The sequence below is a fragment of the Mesoplodon densirostris genome, chromosome 16 (assembly GCF_025265405.1).
Source record: "Mesoplodon densirostris isolate mMesDen1 chromosome 16, mMesDen1 primary haplotype, whole genome shotgun sequence".
Lineage (NCBI taxonomy): Eukaryota > Metazoa > Chordata > Mammalia > Artiodactyla > Ziphiidae > Mesoplodon > Mesoplodon densirostris.
The window spans coordinates 54,345,642-54,363,799 of NC_082676.1; the positions used below are offsets into that span (position 1 = coordinate 54,345,642).

Here is an 18,158-nt window from a genome sequence, read left to right on the forward strand (position 1 = left end):
CCACCTAGCCATGAAATAGAACATTTGATTTTTAAAAAGAGAAGCTGGGAATCCAGATTTTTATGTGGTATTTCTTAATTAAAATGTTAAAAGGTACTGCATGGATTAAACAGGACAGGATGGCAGGGTTGATGCAGCCCAGGGGATGCCAGTTTGCAACCTCTGTGCTTTAGGAAAACGGAATCCAAAAAGTCTTACTGGTGACTGTGTGTTCTTCACTGTGCCGGGTCCCTCCCCTGAGGCGGGGGGCACAGGTCCCCGGACTTAGGGAGGGGAAAGGAAAGAGAAAGATCCCCCGACAGCACAGGTCCCTATCTTAAATGCTCGCCCAGCCATGGCTGTAACACCTTCCCTCCCCTCTGCCTCTTTGGTCAGGCCAAGGCCAACCTGGACAAGAACAAGCAGGCGCTGGAGAAAGAGAACGCAGACCTGGCTGGAGAGCTGCGTGTCCTGAGCCAAGCCAAGCAGGAGGTGGAGCACAAGAAGAAGAAGCTGGAGGTGCAGCTGCAGGAGCTGCAGTCCAAGTGCAGCGATGGAGAACGGGCCCGGGCCGAGCTCAATGACAAGGTCCACAAACTGCAGGTGAGGCAGGCTTCGCTGGGACCCTTGAGGGATGAGGCTCTTCTGGCTAACAAAGCCTCTCTCGTGGAAAAGCAAGTCCGTTTCCTCTAGTTACATTCCTTGGGGAGATGAGATGGTTGCCCTATTCAATTTAATCTTTAAAAACTCTCTTCCACTCAGTGAGTATTTATTGAGTGCCTGCTGTATGCCAGACACCATGTTTAATCCTGAGATACAAGAGCAAGGAAGCAGACAGACACTGTCCCTGCCCCAGAACTCCAGACTAGTGAAGGGAAAGACATTAATAACCACATAAATGAACGTAAAATGCTGCTGGAAAGCAGAGGCACATAATGCAGTAAGTGTAAATAATATGGGTGCCTGGGCTGCAGGAGGAGGGGTCAGGAAAGGCTTCCCTAAGAAAGATGATGTATAGTCTGACAGATAAGAAGTCTATCTACTTATAGGCAGAGGGAGCAGCATGTGTAAAGGCCCGGTGGTAAGTGGGAAATTAGAAGAGATCACGTAAGGGCAGTAGAGCTAGATGCCGAATGGAAGGGGAAATGTGGCACAAAATGGGATTGGAGAGGTAGGTTGTGGCCAGAGGACACAGGGCCTTCAAGGCCCTATTATATGTATGTTGGTCTTTACTCTGAGTGATGGGAAACCACTGATGGGTTTTAAGCTGAAGAACGACATGGTCTGGTTTTCTTTGGTCTTAATTAGCTTTGAATAGACACTTGGCCTGACTTGCCATTCGTGGGATACGGCCCCACTTCTGATAAGGATTTAATGCGCCTAGAGCCTGGGATGAGGGTGCAGGGCAGCGTTAAGTATGAATTTTTCCACATGCAGTTGGGCACGGGGTTTTGCTGTCCTAATACAAGCAACGTCCTGAAGGAGTGGAGTCAAGATCATTTATGTCCTTCCTGTAAATGGGAAGAGGACAGACGGTGGGCAGCTATCTCCGAAAGGACTTGCTCAGAGATACCAGCTCCTGGAGTAAAAGGCAGAGACAAGTTAGGCGGCTTTTTACCTTTAGTGTCTGCGTCTTTGGTTTTGCCATAAGGGTCAGTGAAAGGGTGAAGAGCAGGGGTGAAGAAGAGGGGTGGTAGGGACAGGACCCTTGGAAGTGGAAGTGCCACCTGCAGTCTCTTCCCCCACTTTAGGGAGTGAGTGAGTCCAGACCATTGTTCAGTGTCTGGAGCCTCAGACCTGCTGCTTCATCTTTGCCAACCTTGGCAAGGATCCAGGATCCATTTAGAGGGCTCAGGGCCCAGTCAGCACAGTCTAACTACAGTCTAACAGGGCTCTCACAGGGTCCTAGAACCAGAGTCTACAGCCAGAGATTGCAACTTGTATGCAATGTACTTCCCTGGGGGGCCATGGAGTGACCATGACCAGGGCCCCTAGCTCATGGGTATTTCACAGTGGATACCCCAAGGCCTATCACTGAGCACAAAGGGCTCCTCTTACTTAATGAGGATCCTGTTCTAGAGGTTCCGACTAACCAGTCTCTCGGCACCCTCAGAATGAAGTCGAGAGTGTCACGGGGATGCTCAACGAGGCAGAGGGGAAGGCCATCAAACTGGCCAAGGACGTGGCATCCCTTGGGTCCCAGCTCCAGGACACCCAGGTGGGTATCGTGCCATATCAGCCAGAGGCGCCTGGGGTACGACCTTCCTGGGGGTGGGCCCCTAGACTTCCATGTGTCCTTTCCATAGGAGCTGCTTCAAGAAGAAACCCGCCAGAAGCTCAACGTGTCCACCAAGCTGCGCCAGCTGGAGGATGAGAGGAACAGCCTACAGGACCAGCTGGACGAGGAGATGGAGGCCAAGCAGAACCTGGAGCGCCACATCTCCACTCTGAACATCCAGGTGCCCCTGCATGTCCTTGCTTTTCTGGGCCTGAGCCCTTAAGGGTAGATCAGTGGCTCCGATCCGATTGTGGTAGAACGGTGGTGCCATTTTGCTTGGCTCGCCAGCTCCCCCTGCTGTTGAGTTTCTTCAATGAGACAGTGGTCTTTGCTTCTCAGGGGCGCAGGGATGGGAATCCCTCACCACCCTCCTCTCACCCAACCCTGGACACTGCCATTTCAGCTCTCCGATTCGAAGAAGAAACTGCAGGACTTTGCCAGCACCGTGGAATCCCTGGAAGAGGGCAAGAAGAGGTTCCAGAAGGAAATTGAAGGCCTCACCCAGCAGTATGAAGAGAAGGCAGCTGCTTATGACAAACTGGAAAAGACCAAGAACAGGCTTCAGCAAGAGCTGGACGACCTGGTCGTTGATTTGGACAACCAGCGGCAACTGGTGTCCAACCTGGAAAAGAAGCAGAAGAAGTTTGATCAGGTAGGGGCTGGAGGGACCTCCACTCTGCTCATGGACCCTGGCTGGGGGGAATCGGGTCTGCAAAGTATCCAGTGTGGCTGCTGCGTGTGTATCAGCATCCCATCCAGGCTTTGCTGGACGCGATGGAAGCCTAGCCTGCTTTGTGTGAAACAGTAGTTAGGGCTTCTTGGTCAGAGGGAGGAAAGTGACAAAGCCTCAGTAACCGTGACTTTCCGGGTCCCACCACCATAAGGGCCATCTAGAAACCCAGTCATGCCTTGGGCTCTAGCCCCGATAAGGAATGAGGTTTACTGATTTTATTTACTCGTGAGTATTTATTGAGTACCTGCTGAGATTTCCAAGTAATTTAAAGTATCTACCCTTGAAATACCACTGTTCCCTAACATTTCATCAGAGTCTTGAGCACACAGCAAAGCGGAAAGCACTATACCGTGAACACCTGTACACCACCACCTGGCTTCAATCATTAATGCTTTACCACACAGACTTTATCACACACTATTTATAAGGGTGTATTGCATCTGTCATTTGTATCTTTTGGATGCATTTCAAAGCAAATTACAGACATTTGTACATCTCTCCCTTGATACCTCAGCATTGCGTATAAAAACTAGGGTTCATTTTAAAAATATTTTTTCTTCCCTTGAATACATACAATGAAATGTGTAAATCTTAAGTGTACACTCACTGAGTTCTGATAAATGCATACATCTGTATGACCCAAACCCCTAAATACCAACCTTTAATATACGTTACTCAGATTTAGTAAATATGATTTGGTTTACAAGTGACTTGGGATTTATTCCAAACATCAGTTTTGGGATTGGACTTTGGGATTCTTCCCTCTTCTACCAGCCATCCCTTCCCTGTGCTGACAGCTTGTCCTCACTGCTTCTAATCTGCAGTTTCATTACCTGGCCCAGGGTCTGAGGCTGCTTTATTATTTTCCTGCCGCAAACAGTGGAGAGTTTCTGTGTTGACTGCTGTTTGGGAGTCCCTGTTACTTGCCTTTGTTGAATTCTGGCAGTCTGGGTTTTGGATGTTACGGTGTATACTGCTCTCTCCTTCTAAAGCTGAGATTAACATCAGTATGGTGTGTTCTTGGAACTGCTTCTCCAGGCAGAGGGGGAACTGTGTGCAGATCCATCCACCACTCACCATTGCCCTACTGCGGCTCATAGGCTACTCTTGTGAGCGAGCGACTGTGGCCATGAAACAACAAAAGAATAATTGGCCTCTGGGAAGATTAAATGTCACCCTGACCTTGGTCACAGCGCATTCTAACCAACATGGGCAGCATCAGTGATTTCCAAGCACAGAGATTCAGTAGATGCTGGCTCTGCAGAAGGTTGACCTCGAAGTCGGGGAGCAGTCTTATTATAAACTGCTTGCTTAGACACATGACTTCCTTCCACCTGCACCAGGACAAGTTCAGCTGGACACAAGGCTTCTTCCCCGTATTTGCAGTTCAATGCAGCCGACCCTCGGGCATGCCTAAGCTCACCTCTGGGTCTTCTGCTGTGTTGCAGTTGTTGGCCGAGGAGAAAAACATCTCTTCCAAATATGCGGACGAAAGGGACAGAGCCGAGGCGGAAGCCAGGGAAAAGGAAACCAAGGCCCTGTCACTGGCACGGGCCCTTGAGGAGGCCTTAGAAGCCAAAGAGGAGCTCGAGAGGACCAACAAAATGCTCAAAGCTGAGATGGAGGATCTGGTTAGCTCCAAGGACGACGTGGGCAAGAACGTAAGTGGCTCTTCATCATCTTTGCTTGTCTACGTTTCACCCACCCACTCTCTGTGCTATTTATCAGTCCACGGGGGAAGGAGGGGGCTCCATGCCTCCTTCATGCTAAGCAATAATCAGGAATTGGAGGAAGTCCCTCGGGCTGATGCAAAGAAGGGGCCTGGTTGGGAACTGCATTTGGGGGTGGGTTCTGAGTCAAGGGTTCCGAGAGGATGGCTCTGGTCTGGACTCCTGGTCATGCATCTTGAGGGTGGCAAAAGCCACGTCCCTGATCTTGATGAGCTGTCACTGGGGGCTGCCCGACCATCTTCGTGACGTCAACCCTTATGTAAAAGGTCCATGAGCTGGAGAAGTCCAAGCGGGCCCTGGAAACCCAGATGGAGGAGATGAAGACCCAGCTGGAAGAGCTCGAGGATGAGCTGCAGGCGACAGAAGATGCCAAGCTGAGGCTGGAGGTCAACATGCAGGCCCTGAAGGGCCAGTTCGAGCGGGATCTCCAGGCCCGGGACGAGCAGAATGAAGAAAAGAGGAGGCAGCTCCAGAGGCAGGTAACCTATGCGGGGGGGAAGGGGAGGTAGGGCGGCCTGCTTCCTTCCTCCCACCTCCACTTCCTGGTTTCATGGAGACTCTGATCTCTCACCTTTGACCTGGGGATGAGAAACCCACCTTGCAGGTGGTTGTGCAAACCTAGGCGCTGGGAAGGGATCCTAGGGGAGGCCTTGCCCGGCAGCGCACGTCTCTCTCCTTGCTCAGCTTCACGAGTACGAGACGGAACTGGAAGACGAGAGAAAGCAACGTGCCCTGGCGGTGGCGGCCAAGAAGAAGCTGGAAGGGGACCTGAAGGACCTGGAGCTGCAGGCCGACTCGGCCATTAAGGGGAGGGAGGAAGCCATCAAGCAGCTACGAAAACTGCAGGTGGGTGATGCCCCGAGGGCCGGGCGCGCGGGGGAAGCCAGGTCAGCAGCAGTGGGAGGACACAGGCCTCCCTCTGTCGCCGGTGCCTGGTCACCTGGTACTTTTCCATCGACCCTTTAGCTTTGGGGGCTGTTTCCTGCCCTGGGGATGGGGGGGCAACATCAGGTGTTTGGCTGCGGCCCCCAGATCTCAGCACCGCTTCTCAGGTCTGCGAAGCCCATCCAGAACCGTGCCCCAGGCAGCCACCTGGCCATGTGAGGCTGAGGGCTCTGCGGTCAATCGTGGGAAATCCTAGGGTTAGCACAGAAAGGTAATTTGGGCAGCAGGACTCGGTGAGTAAGGACCTCTTAGCTGGTCCCGCCTGTTGACCACGCAGGCTCAGATGAAGGACTTCCAGAGAGAGCTGGAAGACGCCCGCGCCTCCCGGGATGAGATCTTTGCCACGGCCAAAGAGAATGAGAAGAAGGCCAAGAGCTTGGAGGCAGACCTCATGCAGCTACAGGAGGTAAAGGCTTCTTCTTGCTGTGAGAGCCCTGATGAGGATGACGTGATAGCAGCCCCGGGCAACCCCAGCTCGTGCACCCTCGTCCAGCATTCCACACGGGTGGGCCCCATAGCGAGGGTGGGGAAAGACACAGGGTTTCCTCCCTGATGGATCTGCAGGCCTCCCCCTGAGCTCAGAGGAGGCCGAGCCATTTTAAGAGATGGCTGGGGGCCAGGTGACAGGAACGGGGTGGATTCTCGGGTGGGCTCAGCCCTTTGCGGGCAGACAGCAGGTTTCCTTGCTCCCCACCTGCCACCGTCCAGGATCTAGCCGCGGCCGAGAGGGCTCGCAAGCAGGCAGACCTGGAGAAGGAGGAGCTGGCTGAGGAACTGGCCAGCAGCGTTTCTGGAAGGTATGAGCCTCATGGGGAAAAGGGGGTGCCTAGACTCAGATGATGAGGGAGAGGCAGTCAGAGGAGAGTCTCCTGGACCCCATTTAATGCTGAAAATGATAGAATGTTCAGCTGAGCTTGTGACAGGGGTCATGGGGTTCTCACACCCTATTTGAGGGTATAGCCAGTTTCACTCATTCTGAATGAATGGCATGGTGGGGACGTGGCATCTGGGGACGTCGGGGAGGAGGGAGCTTATCGTCATCCCAGGCCTGGCTTTGCTAACACCAATTGGCTCCCCACTTCCCGCTGTGTACCCTTGGACAAGCCTCTAAGCCTCTCTGAGCCTCAGTTATAAAAGGCGGCAACCCTGAGGCATTGCTTCTCCAAGGAAGGAAGCTCTCTAAGCCTCTGAGTGGAGGCTGGAGGCCCCAGAGCGGCTGCCTTTCCCTTAGGAACACACTGCAGGACGAGAAGCGCCGCCTGGAGGCCCGCATCGCGCAGCTGGAGGAGGAGCTGGAGGAAGAGCAAGGCAACATGGAGGCCATGAGTGACCGAGTCCGGAAGGCCACACAGCAGGTGGGGCCGGGGTGGCCAGGAGCAGGGCAGCACATGCCTCAGATCCGCCCTGTTCCAAGCCTCACAAGGCTTCAGGACAGGCTCCTGTGTGCCAGGCCCCAGTGGGGGTGGATGAGAACTCAAAGATGGGAGAGTAGGGACCCAGCACGTCTGCTCCCGAGCGTCCACTCCCTCCCCTTCCGGTCACGCCAGCACCCGGCCTGCAGCACCTCCTTTGGTGGCTCCCTCCAGTAGACGATGCTCGCCCACAAGGGCCTTGGCGGTCTCCTTCCTGCTCTTTCCTCAGCCCCTGCCTTACAACAGTGAGCACTCAGTGACATCACTGAGCACCAGCTCCATGATGGGCGCTGGGGACCCATCGTGTGACCTGGGCGGCACCGGGATGCTTCCTGGAAGAGCTGCCTCTTGAGCTGGGTCTTCAAGGATGGCCAAGAAGGAGCTGGCTGCTGGAGGGGAAGGAGGAGGGCTTCTGGGTGCTCCATCTCCAGGGACCTGCGCAGAGGCCAACGAAGGCTGGGGGCTGCGGGGGGGAGCCGTTCATCTCAGTGCACCGTCTGACACTTCCCAAGCCCTCCACCTGGTGACCTTCACCCTCCTCCCCAGGCCGAGCAGCTCAACAATGAGCTGGCCACGGAGCGCAGCGCAGCCCAGAAGAATGAAAGTGCGCGGCAGCAGCTTGAGCGCCAGAACAAGGAGCTGCGGAGCAAGCTGCAGGAGATGGAGGGGGCAGTCAAGTCCAAGTTCAAGTCCACCATTGCAGCTCTGGAGGCCAAGATCGCACAGCTAGAGGAGCAGGTCGAGCAGGAGGCCAGGTACGGTGGGAACAGCTCCCGAATGACAGCCGGCTTGCCGGTGAGTGGTGGGATGTCGGGGGTCAGTCAGCCTCTCTGGGCATCAGTTCTGGCTGAGAAATCAGCTCAGTGGTACCCGTGCTGCAGCTGTGTTGGGAGAACTGAGTGAGAACATAGGAAGGTGCTGTGCCCTAGTCTGGCCTGGAGTAAGCCTCTGAGACATTAGCTGCTCTAAGCAGCATGACTCTTCAGTGATGTCGGCCAGACTTCCCAGGAGCTCATGTCACTTTGCCTAACGTGTGTCTGCAGGATGTCACATTAATGGGTACACAAAACATTCAAATCAGCCCACAGAAACATGGGAAGGCTTCTCACTTAAGTACGGTCCCTGAGCTGTAAGGTCACAGCACATTCATGACCATTAGATAGGGTCGGGATCCTTGCACTGTTTTTGCTTTTGGTGGTGGCTTTACGGATAACTCACATACCACACAGTGCACACATTTAAAGTGTTCAGTGGTTTTCAGTGTACAATTCATAGGCACACGCTCACCAAAGTCAACTGTAGAACGCCATCATCACCAGTAAGCAGCCCTGTATCCTTAACCATCACCCTCTATTTACCATCCCCGGCCAACCACTGATTTACTTTCTGTCTCTGTTGTCTATTCTGGACACTTTGTAAAGTGGGATCATACATCACGAGGCCTTTTGTGACTGGCTTCTTTCACGGAGCATATTTTCAAGGCTCCCCCGTGCTGTAGCCGATGTCAGCACTTCATTCCTTTTCATGGACGAACATTATTCTCAGGATGAGCCCTGATTTGGGCTCAGGAAAAGTGCCCACCGTGGGCCATGCTGGTCTGGTTTACACACCGACTGCTAGGGAGGCCCTCCCCATCCGACACATCCCCACTTCCCCTGTGTGTGCAGAGAGAAACAGGCGGCCACCAAGTCGCTGAAGCAGAAGGACAAGAAGCTGAAGGAGGCCCTGCTGCAGGTGGAAGACGAGCGCAAAATGGCAGAGCAGTACAAGGAGCAGGTAACCCTGCCCCGCCCCCTCCCAGCCCCGCAAGCCCCGACACAGACCCCCCTGACCCTCGGGCCTCTCCTTGACAGGCTGAGAAAGGAAACACGAGGGTCAAGCAACTCAAGAGGCAGCTGGAGGAGGCGGAGGAAGAGTCCCAGCGCATCAACGCCAACCGCAGGAAGCTGCAGCGGGAGCTGGATGAGGCCACAGAGAGCAACGAGGCCATGGGCCGGGAGGTGACGGCGCTCAAGAGCAAGCTCAGGTGAGGGACCAGCCCCCGGGGGCCTCGTCCCACGGGCTGGGTGCACAGGTCGGCCTGAAACCTCCACAGTGGCTCAGAGCCCCTTTCCCCAAAGCCCTCGCAGCTCTCTAGCTCAGCAGCATGTACGCAGCACCAGCATGTGCTGGATGTGGGCGGGGCCCAGATCACAGGGGCCCTCCCTCTGAGCAGCACCCCTTCTGTCCTAGCAACCGCTCCCATCCCATCCTCCAGGTGAGGAGGAGGAGGCAGCAGCACCTCCATCTCCTGAGACCTTTCTTCCCTGTGTCATCAACATCTGCAGAATCCCTTCTCTCTTAACCTCTTTTCTGGAATTTCTCTTCCCCACCTTTCCCGGACTTTCTCTTCCCCACCTTTCCCTAACTCGGCGTTTCTCTGCACTATTGCCATTCAGGGCTGAAAAATTCTTTATCATGGGCTGCCCTGTGCACTGTAGGATGTTGAGCAGCATCCCTAGCCTCCACCCACTAGATGCAGTGGCACTTCCCCAACGTCCCCCGGGGGGGGCCATCGCCCACAGTCAGAACCCTCTGCCGTAAGTGGACTGGGGTTGTTTTCTCTCCCACACCCCTGAACCTCTGAGCCTGAAGGGGGTGGGTGCTCCCCCGCTCCTCAGGGCTCCTTCCCATCCCCTGGCCCACCTGGTTCCCTGAAGGTTTTAGCTCTGTACTTCCTATCACACTAGCTCACACCCCCACAGCAGGTGGGTGATCCAGCCTCTCACGTCCACAACGTTCTCTCCTCCAGGACCCTGCCACTCCCCGGGCATTCCCAGTAACTCTCAGCCCTAATGTGACCATCAAGCACCTATCATCTGCCTGCCACCACGTTTCTCTAGCTCACTCCCTCTGTCTCCGCCGGGGTCTCCAACCCCTCGGCTCATCCTCTCATCCTCTCGCAGCCCCACCGACTCTATGGTTATGGTCAGCCTCTCCCACATCCTCCACACTCTGGTCTCCCCTCCTGCTGTGTTGTGCTGACTTGGTTAAAACACAAGCCAAGGGGCTTCCCTGGTGGCGCAGTGGTTGAGAGTCCGCCTGCCGATGCAGGGGACATGGGTTCGTGCCCCGGTCCGGGAGGATCCCACATGCCGCGGAGCGGCTGGGCCCGCGAGCTGTGGCCGCTGGGCCTGCGCGTCCAGAGCCTGTGCTCCGCGACGGGAGAGGCCACAGCAGTGAGAGGCCCGCGTACAGAAAAAAAAAAAAAAAACCACAAGCCAAATTAAACCCAACTGCCAACCTTCTGCAGCTCAAAGCAAACAGGTGTGCTGCCACTTCCACTGGAAACTAAATCGTGGAACCAAGCTGACCTCACTTAGTGCTGCCTGGACTTTTGCCTCCCCATTCCTCTCAGTCCCCGCCTCCTCTCACCCCTCCCCCATCCTCTCAGCCCTCCCCCCTTAGGCATCTGCTTTTCACTCTCCCTAAACTTACTATCCCTGCCATCCTCACTCTCAGCTGATGACTTCACTTCCTGTTTAATGGAAAAATGGAAACTATCATGAAGTATAGACAAGCCCCCACTTCCCTATCGACACACCTCCCTACATCTATGCTCATTTCCTCTATTTTTTCCCCCCGTTTCTGTGCTCAACTGTCCAGCACCAATTGAGGTCCACCCCACGTCAGACCCACCCCCTCTTGTTTAACTGAGGACGTTGTTCCTGAAAGTCCTGCCCTTCTCCCTTGTGACGTGTTCTCTCTCACTGAGTCATTCCATTAGGTGAACAAACCTAACCCCGCTTCCCTGCTGTTACCACAAAACTCTAACTCAGTGGTCAGTCCTCAATCCTCACCTGACTCAGCAGCATATGCTATAGCCCATCACTCCTCTTTACTGGGCCTCCCGGATACCACCCTCACCTGGTATCCTTCCTACCTTTCTGGCCATGTTTCATCTCTTCTGCTGGTACCTCATCTCAAAGCCCAGTTGCTGTTGGTCTGCCCGGAGTGCCATCCTGGTCCTCTCCCCACCCCCCCACCCCCACCCTGTCTTCCTGCCCCAGGGCGCCATCCTGGTCCTCTCTCCATCCCTACTGCTGCTCATTCCTTAGGTGATCTGAACCAGCCTGGTGGCTTCAAAGTTCCATCTATAGCTAGTGACTTCCTAGTTTATCTCCAGCCCAGACTTCCTGGGATTCCAGACCTCCTTGACATTCCCATTCAATGCCTAACAGGCAGTTCACACCTAAACATACCCCAACCTGGGCCCTGACTGAACCCCTTCACCCCAAAACCAGCTTCTCACAATCCTCTGCAGCTGAAAGTTGCCATTAATCCAGGCCGCAAACCTTGTGCTCATTCTTTATTTTTCTCTCTCCTTTACACCCTGCATCCACCGTTGGGAAATCTGGTCAACTCTCCCTTAAAGAATACTCTACATCCAGAATCGAACCACTGCTTGCCACCCTAGTCCAAGCTACCCTCTCCTCCCATCTAGACAACTTTCTCAGCCTCCTTGTGGGCCTCTCTGCATCCATACTGGCCCCTTATAGTCTGTTCTCAACACAGAAATGGAACTGGATCACGTCCCTCCTTTGCTTGGAGCCCTCTATGGGGGCTCCACCTCACTCAGAGCCCAAGTAACATCTTCACAATGGTTAGTTCCACTAGGCCCTACGTGATCTCTGTACTCTGCCTCCTAAATTACCCCTCCACCTCCACCTCTTCCTACACTGCCTCAAGGCCCTTGCACTGGCTGCTCTCTCTGCCTGGAATGCCCCTCCCCCAGCTTGCTGCACTAGCTGGCCCCTCCTTCCCTTCCTGCAGGTGTTCACTCACCCATGTTACTAGAATTTCCTACCTTACTCTTTACCATTCTCCTCTCTCTTACCCACTTGTCATCATGGAACTTGCTATTTCTTTTACTTATCTCGTACACAGTCTGTTCTCACTCTTGGCCTGCGAGCCCATGAACACAGAGGCTTTGTCTGCTTATTCATCCCCAGTGTCTGGGCTAGTGCTGGGCACAGAATAAACCTTCAATTGTTGAGTCAGAGGTGATGTTTCTCCAACCTCAGGCATTCTCGTACCACCTTTGCCATTTTGCCTTACCACCTGTACTTTTGTTGACTTGATGTTTTCTTTGAAATTAACTATTTAATCATACATATGTCGATTTACAAATGAAACCTACCACCCCTGTACTGTTAAACCAGCATGCCTTGCATCAACAGGTCACAATGAAGTTAAAACAGTGAAAACTAAACAATAGTGAGTTCCAGCTATTGTGGCCACAAACTGATGACTATGATCTGAAGGCAGACTTGTCAGTTAAAAAGGGAATGACAAAGACATTAGCACCAAACAGATTTTCTGACATAATCAGACGTATTTACGAGTGGAAAAGGGAATACCTTTCTTACTGTGCAATTCAGCAGTCCAAGGGCATACCTAGGAACCCTCTGCAATCACCTGGCATCTCGACTCCAGACTCTGAGAACCACTGCACGAGACAAGGGGAAAGCCCGAACCCCTTCCAGGAGGGGAAAGAGAGCAACTGGCTCAGAGAACAGGGATTTGGGAAGGAGCCCCCTGCCCGTGCAAGGTGAGGGGTGGTGCGTCCCCACTGCTGGACCCCCCAGCACTTGCTCGGCTGCTGACCGGATGCTGCCCTTCCTCGGAGGCGGGCTGAGCAGCGGGAGAGCCGTCAGCCACCCCAGCTCTCTCACCCTTTTGTTGTCACTGCTCCCTTTCTTGGGACCGATGGTTCTTGCAGCACATGCTGACCATCCTCTTTGGGTTCTGCCCCAGACAACGACCCTTCTTGGGCTGTACAGGCTGGCACTGGACTAACCATTTTTTACAGTTAATATGAACACGCACACAACATAAAAATGGAAGACGGGTCCTACCTTTTCCACCTTCTCTGAGTCCTCTAGATGTACAAGAGCACAAAATCAAGCACTACAGCCTTGAGTGAGGTGGGCAAGCCTAGCCAGCTCCTCAGCGAGCAAGAAATTACAGAGCGGGCTTCCCTGGTGGCGCAGTGGTTGAGAGTCCGCCTGCCGATGCAGGGGACACGGGTTTGTGCCCCGGTCTGGGAAAATCCCACATGCCACGAAGCGGCTGGGCCCGTGAGCCACGGCCTCTGAGCCTGCGTGTCGGAGCCTGTGCTCCACAACGGGAGAGGCCACAACAGTGAGAGCCCCGCGTACCACAAAAAAAAGAAATTACAGAGCAAGTTTCACACAGTTTTACCAGGCAGGTAAATCTCAACACAAGCCCTGCTTAGAGCCCGACCAACGCACCTATCACTCCTGACACCACCAGGCATCTCCACAGGAGCCGCCCAGGGTGCCCACCTCTACTGTCTGGCTATGGGCATAAAAGGCAACAAAGACGGAGTAATGATACTAAAGTGAGAGGCTGCTGCAGGCTCCTTGCCCAGGTCTGTTCAGGTTCTGTTCCCACGAGGATATTTTGGACTAGCTTACTCAGATTCCTTTACGTTCCTGAACAGACATGCAGAATGGGAGGAAGCCACCTGAGTTCTTCAGAGAAGCTCTGAAGGACAGAAATTTGCTTTTTAATTGGGGAAAAAAAGGCTCGTCCTTTTGTGTGCCAGGCTCTCTGAGAGCTCGTGGCTTCAGGTGCTCCACCGTAAGGGTGACTTAAAGGTGCCTTTAATTATTTAATTGAAGCAAATGCATTGATGATTACAATGCACTTGAATGGGAGGATGGTAACCACCGGGGACTCTCTCTCTCTGTTTCAGAGGCCCCCTCCCCCAGGAAACTCCGCAATGACTGACCAGGTATCATGCCTGCAGCTTCGCGGCTCGTGTCTGTGGCTCTTGGTTTCCACTTCCTTTCCGCCAACCTGCCCCCCTGCCCCCCCGCCCCCCTTTTGTGGCCCTTGCAAATTCCTGGGAATCCTACAAACTCTGAAGGCCTAGATATCTTAGTTCAAAACTGTCTTTCATCAAAACCAACATCGACACAAGAAGACCTCATCTCTTTACCCATTTTCCTTCCTTCCTTCCTCCCTCCTGCTTTGGCGTGTGACGTGGCACCAATGTGGCCTGTCGCCGCGTGCTGAGAGTTTAGAGGCTGCGTGTGGCTTGGGTGGCTCTTGCCTGTGTGACAGGCCCCTTGTAATGATGAGGCCATGGCTGTGCCATACTCCCTCGTCTGGCTCAGACACCACGCTGAGCAGATGTGCCAGCTCCACTGTCTGGGTACCATCCTGGAGAATGGCTTCCATCCAGCTGGTCTGGTTCACAAGCCAGAATTAGCAAAGCACAGGGTCACAGTGGCCACGGCCCCCCAAGGTGGGGTTTCCACACACGCGTGCAAGGGAAACGCGCTCTCACCCCGATGACTCACTGGGGTTGCGTGGGGCTTGAGCGAGGGCCAGCTGCTAACTGCATCTTCAGTGCACGAGGGCCACACCGGCCACCACAGGGCCAGGCGCGGTCCAGGCAGAGCCTTTACTGGAGGTCTCACGGGCACACGTTCACGGACTGGGGATGGACACCCAAGACTCAGGGAGCGCATGGGGCCTTCAAAAGACAGGGTTGAGAGGCCTCGACTTCTCTGGGATCCTGACAACGTCCTCACACGTGAAGTGAGGCACCTGGGGCCTGGCCTTCGCCTCATCCTCCTTGAGAGGCCCAGCCAGCCCTGCCTTGTGTCTGTCTTCTCTCTTGGAGAATCCCGCCTTGCTGTTGCTACCCAAATACTTAAAGCTGGATGAGGTCTTGGCAGGAGTTTTAGGCAGGAGCATCATGCCTCTAAGACACGGCTTTTGAGCAGTTTTTCTGCCAGCACATCCTGATCACAGGATAAGCTGGAGTCTAGGGTTGGCTGGGGTGTAGGACCCACCCGTTGATGGAAACTGAGTCCTTGCAAAGCAGCAGGTGCTCATTCTCTTGTGCCGATCCTGGGATGCCAAGAGTACCTTAGATACGTTTCTGAGTCCATGAATAGAATCCAAGTTCTCCAGGATCAGATCCTTTAAGAAAATTTTAGAGGGGTCCTTTACTTCCTGTGAGATACAGCCAGTGTCAACCTTTGCCTAGGATTTGAAGCCAATTCCTTCAGGAAAGGCCCCTGAACCAGAACAGACCAGCTTCAGGACTGGTGCCCATGCAGGGGGCTTACAGGGACCCAGGCACGATCGATTTACTTCTTCGATCAAGGGAGCGCATTGATTAGTTAAACTCCTCTAGTTAGCAAATGCAGACTCTTCGGAGAGACAAAGGGAGCCTGAGCCACTGTTTCCAGCTCCAGGCCATCCCATCCAGTTTTGAACCTGGAGGGTTAGACACGGAGGAGAGCTGTGTGGATGGCTGCTGAGCCCTGCACGCCGGGACCCTACTCTGTCCCGAGTTCTTGGAGAACACAGTGCTAAAGAAGGAAGAGACTTTCAAAGAACCTCTAGAGACTGAGTGATAGAAAGTTAGTTCCAAAGGAGCTGGAGGACTTCCCTGGCGGTCCAGTGGTTAGGACTCTGTGCTTCCACTGCAGGGGGCACAAGTTCAATCCCTGGTTGGGGAAGTTCTGCATTTGAGGTGCGGCCAAAAATAAATAAATAAATAAAAGGAGCTGGAGGCCTAGAAGCTTCCCTCTGATGGGAGTGAGGCTGACCCAGGTCTTTAGTCGGCAGTAGCTACTAAGTATTTATTCCTGATCGCTGCCCCTTGGGAAGTACCATCCACCCCAGTGGGTTTTACCAGCCCGGGTTCCTCCCACCCTTGGACCCCAGAAGGTTCGTGTTGGGAAGCCCCATGTCAGCGATCAGGAAATCCTTGGGCCTTGCTTATGCCTCCTGTCTTACCTGAGTTGCCCCCTTTGACTAAAGAACTGACGGGCTGGGTTCACTGGGATGGGCTCACCCTCGTGGCTTTTCTGTCCAGCCTTTGTGTGGCGAAGCAGGTCGTTTTTGTTGCAAAAAACTTGCTTTCTTCTTAGACATCCTAAAATGAGTGAAGACCTGTCAAACAGGGTCAGATGGCTGGAGCCCAACACACAACATTATTTGTTGTGGTCGCTGAAAAGAAGGCGAACTTTCCTTCCAAACAGTGGAGGTTAAGTGCAGGCGGGTCTGATTTTTCCTCCTCCTGCCTGCCCCGCCCTCCTACACAAAGCCTCACTTCAGGTGACCAGGGCAGGCCCTGTGGGAAAAGGGCATCCGGCAGCACGGAGGAGAGGAGATGGGAGTGGAAAGGACAGAGAGAAAGGGGTGTCCCACCAGCTAGGGCTAAAAGACACCCTGGATTAACATGTCTAATGTTATTTCTGACAAATATTCATTGAGCACCCATTCTATGCCTTGCACAGTGCCTGCCATGGTGCGCCCAAAACAGGCGAGATCCCTGCCCTGGGAGAACTCAGAACAAGAGTTCTGCTCCATAAAAGCAGAGCAATATGGTGCCTTTAACCAGACAGCACCCTTGGCATCCATGCAGGGACCTCCTTCCCTCTCAAGGGTTGGTGGTCATTCTCACCTTCCTCCGATTCAAAACCTAAACCCCTCCCCCCTTTTCCTTCTGAAAGCGAGGAGATGCAGACACAACAGGTCCCCCTCATCCCTGCTCCACAGTGTAGGAATAATCCCATGAGGCCATCACCCCCACTTGCCTTTTTTCCTTCTTTTCTAAACAGAAATCCACAACTGACCAGAATCCTGTGGGTCAGCAAACGACCAAGCCAGACATTTTTTAAAGCAGATGGTCCTGCTTTGAAAAACCTACTTTGCCCCCATTCCAGCTGATTAAATGCACCCATACGGGTCAGGATTTGTTCATTTCAACCTGAATATTTGCGTCTCATTTGTTTTGAGTTTGTTTGTTTTTTGCCCCGTCTGAAAATCTCTTCCAAGCTCGAGGGAGATTTCTGTATTAAAGAAACATGTGTTTTCTTAACATCCACAGGCGAGGGAACGAGACCTCTTTTGTTTCCTCGAGAAGGTCTGGAGGACGTCGAGTTATTGAAAACGCGGACGGTTCTGAAGAGGATATGGACACTCGCGATGCAGACTTCAACGGAACCAAAGCCAGTGAATGAACAACTTGCTCAAAACAGGGTAGAACCAAACCCAGTGGACTCCTCTTAGCACCGTCTAAATCCATTTTCAAACTCCAAACATCACAGACACCCCTCACGATGAATATAAAGACCACTACCCTGCATTCAGGGCATCAACTTAAGTTTGGAACGATGTACCAAAGGAGAAAAACCCAACAGGAGACACAGACACACCCACTCCCTCTGCCAAGAACTGTGCAGAGATTTTGAATTTTTAGAAAAATATATCCACGGTAACTAATCACTGGCAACTTAGTTTACATGAATTGGGGAGAAAGTCACCACAATGGGTGCCACTGTCCCCACCCCCAGCCCTTCCTGCCCTGTGGACTCTTCCATTGTCCCGGTGGGCCCTGGTTTGAAAATTCCTCTTCCCTCCGGTTCCCGCACATCAGATGCACACAGTTCACCGAGACCAAGTGCCTTCTGTAATCACATGAATTAAAAAGGAGACGCCGCTCAAACAGCTAAGAGCAGGAATGTCACACTGTTTTATATGCACCCCAGCTGTACTTAAGGGCACCCTCACTAATAAAAGGCTATAAATCACTAGAACGGAGTTGACTTTTCTGTTGTTTTCTAGAGAAAAAGGACGGGGTGGGGTGGGGGGTGGCCTCATTTAATCCTCAAGACAACCCTATGAAGTCAGGGTTATTATTTCACTAAATGGGGAAACTGAGGCCCAGGGAGGTGAGATGAATCGTCCGAGACCCCACAACTGGCCAAAAGAGCAGACACGCAGAGTGAGTGTGAGTGAGGGGCTCCTCCACACAGGAGGTGGGCGGCTCGAGGCCCAGCGGGTAGGACCATGCCCGGGAAGAACATATTTATCAATCAAAACAGCACGTATTTAATGTGAAGAATATGAGTTCCTTGAATGTTTGAGTTAAAACACAAGACTTCGCCCGGCAGGGCTCGGCAAATTTTTTCTATAAAGGCCCAGGAAGTTGAGTATTTTAGCCTCCATCATGGTCTCTGTCACATTTTGGTCTTTTTTTAAAAAAAATT

General features: G+C 53.2%; 1 protein-coding gene across 5 annotated transcripts in view; it reads left to right on the forward strand.

Annotated features, from left to right (window-relative positions):
• MYH11 (myosin heavy chain 11) overlaps positions 1-17,525 on the forward strand; it is a 110,076-nt gene extending 92,551 nt beyond the window's left edge. For 2 of the 5 annotated variants that reach the window (XM_060078192.1, XM_060078191.1), the window contains 14 exons: positions 376-582; positions 2,093-2,197; positions 2,286-2,438; positions 2,661-2,909; positions 4,439-4,651; positions 4,987-5,199; positions 5,405-5,566; positions 5,943-6,071; positions 6,374-6,462; positions 6,897-7,020; positions 7,624-7,832; positions 8,745-8,853; positions 8,931-9,103; positions 16,997-17,525. In XM_060078192.1, coding sequence (XP_059934175.1) covers positions 376-582; positions 2,093-2,197; positions 2,286-2,438; positions 2,661-2,909; positions 4,439-4,651; positions 4,987-5,199; positions 5,405-5,566; positions 5,943-6,071; positions 6,374-6,462; positions 6,897-7,020; positions 7,624-7,832; positions 8,745-8,853; positions 8,931-9,103; positions 16,997-17,129 — 2,268 coding nt within the window. In that variant the 3' untranslated portion in view covers positions 17,130-17,525. Of the gene's footprint in view, positions 1-375; positions 583-2,092; positions 2,198-2,285; positions 2,439-2,660; positions 2,910-4,438; positions 4,652-4,986; positions 5,200-5,404; positions 5,567-5,942; positions 6,072-6,373; positions 6,463-6,896; positions 7,021-7,623; positions 7,833-8,744; positions 8,854-8,930; positions 9,108-13,837; positions 13,869-16,996 lie in introns of those variants that run through there. The other 3 variants (XM_060078195.1, XM_060078194.1, XM_060078193.1) reach the window with 2 other exon arrangements.
• Positions 17,526-18,158: the final 633 nt, after the last annotated feature.